The sequence below is a fragment of the Malurus melanocephalus genome, unplaced genomic scaffold, assembly GCF_030028575.1.
Source record: "Malurus melanocephalus ecotype Western Australia unplaced genomic scaffold, MMel_1.1 scaffold_1232, whole genome shotgun sequence".
NCBI classification, from domain to species: domain Eukaryota; kingdom Metazoa; phylum Chordata; class Aves; order Passeriformes; family Maluridae; genus Malurus; species Malurus melanocephalus.
Window position 1 is genome coordinate 7,148 of NW_026624464.1, and position 5,708 is coordinate 12,855.

General features: G+C 52.8%; 1 protein-coding gene across 1 annotated transcript in view; it reads right to left on the reverse strand.

The window, feature by feature from the left end:
• The window catches only part of GUCA1B (guanylate cyclase activator 1B), a 6,185-nt gene extending 2,947 nt beyond the window's left edge, over window positions 1–3,238 (reverse strand). The window contains exons 1-2 of the mRNA XM_057387512.1: window positions 2,914–3,238; window positions 1,484–1,633 (exon numbers count right to left, since the gene is read on the reverse strand). Coding sequence (XP_057243495.1) covers window positions 1,484–1,633; window positions 2,914–3,117 — 354 coding nt within the window. The 5' untranslated portion in view covers window positions 3,118–3,238. The remainder of the gene's footprint in view (window positions 1–1,483; window positions 1,634–2,913) is intronic.
• Between the last annotated feature and the right edge of the window lie 2,470 nt (window positions 3,239–5,708).

Consider the following 5,708-nt stretch of genomic DNA (forward strand, 5'->3'; position numbering starts at 1 on the left):
GAAGGGATCAGCTCCCAGATTGCCAATCCAACCATGGAATCACCCAGAGGTTCCTTCTCAGCCCTCACACAATCCCTGAGTGGGTCCAAGTGCAGGAACCCAGAGAGGCCTCAGCACCACRGGGATTTCTGTCCCCACTCAGGGCATCCTCACCAATGCTCAGGCAGGACAGAGCCAGTGAGGGCAGGAGAGAGCCCAGCCCAGGGCAGCACAGGAACCAGGGTGGGGACAGGCTGGGGGGAACTGCAGAGAGCCAGGATCACCAGAGCACCCAAGAGCTGGGGGGAACTGCAGGGCACAGATTCAGGATCACCAAAGCACCCAGAGATTGAAGGGAATGGCAGAGCAGAGATCCTGAATCTCCATTCACCCAGAGATTGAAGGGAAAGGCAGAGCAAAGATTCAGGATCTCCAAAACAGCACCCAAGGGCTGAAAGGAAAGGCAAAACAGAGTTTCAGGATCTCCACAGCACCCAAGGGCTGGAGGGAAAGGCAGAGCAGAGATTCAGGATCACCAGAGCACCCGGAGATTGAAGGGAAAGGCAGAGACCCAGGATCTCCAGAGCAGCACCCAAGGGCTGGAGGGAAGGACAGAGCAAAGATTCGGGATCTCCACAACACCCAAGGGCTGGAGGGAAAGGCAGAGCAGAGACCCAGGATCACCAGAGCACCCAAAGGCTGGAGGGAAAGGCAGAGCAGAGATCCTAAATCTCCACTGCACCCAGAGATTGAAGGGAAAGGCAAAGACCCAGGATCTCCAGAGTACCCAAAGGCTGAAAGGAAAGGCAGAGTAAAGATTCAGGATCTCCAGAGCACCCAGAGAATGAAGGGAAAGGCAGAGCAGAGATCCTGAATCTCCAGAGCACCCAGAGATTGAAGGGAAAGGCAGAGCAGAGATCCTGAATCTCACTGCACCCAGAGATTGAAGGGAAAGGCAGAGCAGAGATTCAGGATCTCCATTCACACAGAGTATGAAGGGAAAGGCAGAGCAGAGATCCTGAATCTCACTGCACCCAAAGGCTGAAAGGAAAGGCAGAGCAGAGATTCAGGATCTCCACAACACCCAAGGGCTGGAGGGAAAGGCAGAGCAGAGATCCTGAATCTCCAGAGCACCCAGAGATTGAAGGGAACGGCAGAGCAGAGATTCAGGATCTCCACAGCACCCAAGGGCTGAAAGGCAAGGCAGAGCAGAGATTCAGGATCTCCATTCACCCAGAGATTGAAGGAATGGCAGAGCAGAGATCCTGAATCTCACCGCACCCCAAGGATTCCCTTCTGAGCAGCAGCAAGGCCAGGCTGCCCTCAGCGGGTCCAGCAGAGTTCTCAGACACCCCCAGGCTCCCAACCCTTTCAAAGTCAGGCATTTTCACACCATCACCATCCACAGCCGCCTTTTACCCCATTATCACAAACCCCATCCACATCCCAGCATTGCCAAAGAGCAGCGATTGCTTCAAACCGCGATTGGGCAATGCCCGCTTACCTCAACGATTTCCAGCAGCTCAGGTTTATCTATGCAGCCATTCCCATCCTTGTCATACACCTTGAACGTCCACCTCAGCTTGTGTTCCAGCTTTCCTCGCAAAACAAGGTTCAAGGCAGCCACATACTCCAGAAAATCGATGGTGTTATCCTGTGCAAACAGAAAAAAAAGTGACACTCAGCTGGGTAGGAAGGTGATGGAAAACTGCTCTGAAAGTGCCAGAAAAGCTGRGTTAAAACTGACAGAAAGATTCTGCATGGGGCAGGGATTTTTTTTTTGGCATTTTAGAGAAGGTTTGTGCTGGTTCAGGAGCAGCAGCAGGCACAGCCACACCCCTGAGTTTAGAGTCTCCTGCCCATCCCTCTGCCACACACCAGCATCCCTCAAAAACATCCCYCAAATTCCCTGTCCTGTCAGGAAACTCGGATAAATCAGAAATTGCACTTCATCTTTTATGCACAGTTCGCTGTGCAGCCTTTTCTGCGCAGCTTTCATAACAGAATTCGGGACCTGAACATTTCCTTTTTGGCAGAAATTTGAGTTTTTAAAACTTGGAATTCGAGTTTTTAAAACTTGGATTTCGAGTTTTTAAAACTTGGAATTTGAGTTTTTAAAACTTGGAATTCTGAGACAAGCCTGACCTGCCCACACCTTCCACACCCTTTTTTAATCTTTTCCCAACTTTTGCTGCCACTTCAATGTGATTTTGCCCCTGTTTTCAAAGGAAGCTTAAGGGAGATCAGTTGATCAAAGATGAACGACCTGAGCCCCCTTTTCCTGTACTGACACAAGGAACAAACACCCCCACGCTTGGAATTGATCAAGAGCTTGGAATTGCTCCAGAGCATCAGGAAAATGATGATTGAACCATTTGGCAAATGTTTSTGACCCACGTCAGGATGAGCAAGGAGCTGAGTTACACCAGAACCCAAAACATCGCTGCCGTGCAGGAAYTGTGATAAACCAGAAAAAAAACCACTTTTCCCAGGTGTCTCCCCTCAAAGGGAATCAGAACCAGAATGTCTGAATTGTTCAGCATTCCTTCGCTTTTGGAAAGCAAAGCAAAAATCAGTATTTTATTTCAAACCTGTTCGTTCTTGATATAAACATTTCCCCCAACACAGAACCAGCCTGAGTGGGATTTGTCTGCTGTGATTTCCCCTCTGTCACAACAGAGAAATATTTTTGCCATGGAGGAGCCTTGCCTATCTGAGGCTTTTACAATTCTGCCTCAAAATGCCTCAATTTTAACCTTTTAARGGGCCATTCTGACCTTAATTGAGCAGAGATTTGAGGAGATAAATCCGGACCAGCCTGTGTCCCTCGCCCCTGCCTCAGCCCCAAAAAGGGTGGGCACCCAAAACCTCCGGGTCACGGAGATCAGATGGAAATTATTGCACAAACAACTGTCAAACCTCCTCAGCACTTACCCCGTTCTTGTCAAAAGCCCTGAACATGTTCTCCACATATTCTGCCGCCTCCTGGTTATCCTGGACCCCAAAAAACCGCTTGAACTCGTGCATGAAGAGGGTCCCGCTGGGACATTCCACCACAAATTTCTTATACCACTCCTGCAGCTCTGCGACGTCAATCTCTCCCTGCTCCCCTTCAGCGTTGGCAAACTGCTGTCCCATTTTCCTCCGGAAAGCAGGATTAAAAACAGACGGGAAAGAAGGAAAACCCTGCCAAAGTCCGTTGTTCTTTTTCTCCTCGCTGTCTCGTGTCTTTATCTGATGTTAATGCTGTGTCCTGCCCTGTCACCTCCTCTTTTTGGTCCTTTTTTTCTCTCGTTCCTCCTCCCAGTGCAGCTCCGTGCGCTCCCCAGATCTCGGAGTGGCTGCTCTGCCCCGGAGCTCTGAGCACTGGGCAAGGATAAAAATAACTAAAGATCATTAGGAGATTCCCACCTATGAGCCCCAGAGACCTTCAGATGTTCCGAGCTGTGCCCTATTTAGAAACAAACTGCAGGGGCTCAGGCTCTTTCTACGCATTAACGCTTCCAGGTCAGAGAATTTGGGAGCAGGGGTTCCCTGTATACACAGCACACAGACCCACTCTCTGGACTGAAGGGTTTGCTAGGGGAAAAATGGGATTTTTAAGGGAAAGAACATGAATTTGTTCAATGCTGGTTTGTATTACCAGGTTACTCAGTGCTTCAGTGAGATGGGGCACAGGAACAAACAACAATTACAGAGAGAAAATCCTGGAAAGGCAAACACTTCCATAAAAACCCTGCTAATGCATTAAATTAACTGAGTGTCTGCTTAGGCTGTGCTCTGCTCAATGGTTGAGAGAATTGTAAAGGCACCCAGACACAAACACACACATTCCTCCTATTGTCACGTTGCCACATTAAACTAAAAAGAACAGGAATTGTTTATTTCCATCTTTTTAAAAGCATCTTCTCCTTATTCCTCTCCCCTTTTTGTGCCTTTATCCATGGAAATCCTCCTTGTGCTCACCCTTTCCCCTGAGCATCGTTTAGTGCTTTGATCACAGACCCAAAGTGCAGCTCTGCCCTGGGCTCTCTGTGTTCAGCTCAGCTCAGAGCCACAGCTCAGCCCCTCCAAACCCAGAGCCCTCTCCTGCTCCTGCAGGAACCCCCAAACATCCTGTCCAGGATYCCAGAGGTGCTGAACCCTACAGGAATCCCTCCAGCACCCCAGAGGAGCTGAACCCTGCAATGACCCCCCAGCAGGAGCCCCCAGCCGTCCTGCCCAATATCCCAAAGGTGCTGAACCCTGCAGGAGCACACCCAGCTGTCCTGCCCAACATCTCCGAGATGCTGAACCCTACAGGAACCCCCCCAGCATCCCAGAGGAGCTGAACCCTGCAGGAACCCTCAGTAGCATCCCCGAGGTGCTGAACCTGGAGGAGCCCCCAATATGCCTGAGGTGCTGAACCCTGCAGAAACTCCCCCCAGCATCCTGCCCAACATTCCCAAGGTGCTGAACCCTGGAGGAGCCCCCAGTAGCATCCCAGAGGGGCTGAACCCTGCAATGAACCCCCCACAGCATCCCCAAGGTGCTGAACCCTACAGGAGCCCCTAGTAGCATCCCAGAGGAGGTGAACCCTGCAGGAAACCCCTGAGCCATCCTGCCCAACATCCCCAAGGTGCTGAACCCTACAGGAACCCCTCCAGCATCCCAGAGGATCTGAACCCTGCAATGAACCCCCAGCTGTCCGGCCCAACATCCCTGAGGTGCTGACCGCTCTGCAGGATCACCCAGCAGCATCCCAGAGGGGCTGAACCCTGCAGGAGCACCCAGCAGGAGCCCCCCCAGCCATCCTCCCCAGGATCCCCGAGGTGCTGAACCGTACAGGAACCCCCAGCCATCCCAGAGATGCTGAACCCTGCAGGAACCCCCAACATCCCAGAGGTGCTGAACCCTACAGGAACCCCCCACAGCATCCCTGAGGTGCTGAACCCTACAGGAACCCCCCACAGCATCCCTGAGGTGCTGAACCCTACAGGAGCACCCAGCAGGAGCCCCCAGCTGTCCTGCCCAACATCCCAAAGGTGCTGAACTCTGCAGGAGTCCCCCCAGCCATCCTGCCCAACATCACAGAGGTGCTGAACCCTACAGGAACCCTCAGTAGCATCCCAGAGGTGCTGAACCCTGGAGGAGCTCCCAAAATCCCAGAGGGGCTGAATCTTGCAGGAACCTCCCCAACATCCCTGAGGTGCTGAACCCTGCAGGAACCCCCCCAGCCATCCTGCCCAGCATCCCCAACGTGCTGAACCCTACAGGAACCCCTACAGCATCCCTGAGGTGCTGAACCCTACAGGAGCCCCCGGTAGAATCCCAGAAGGGCTAAACACTGCAGAAACTCCCCCCAGCATCCTGCCCAACATCCCCAAGGTGCTGAACCCTGGAGGAGCCCCCAGTAGCATCCCAGAGGGGCTGAATCCTGCAGGAATCCCTCCAGTATCCCTGAGGTGCTGAACCCTGCAGGAGTCCCCCCAGCCATCCTGCCCAACATCACAGAGGTGCTGAACCCTGGAGGAGCCCCCCGTAGCATCCCAGAGGGGCTGAACCCTGCAGGAACCCTCTCAGCCATCCTGCCCAACATCCCAAAGGTGCTGAACCCTACAAGAACACCCAGTAGCATCCCAGAGGAGCTGAACCCTGCAATGAAGTCCCAGCAGGAGCCCCCAGCTGTCCTGCCCAACATCCCTGAGGTGCTGAACCCTGGAGGAGCTCCCAAAATCCCAGAGGGGCTG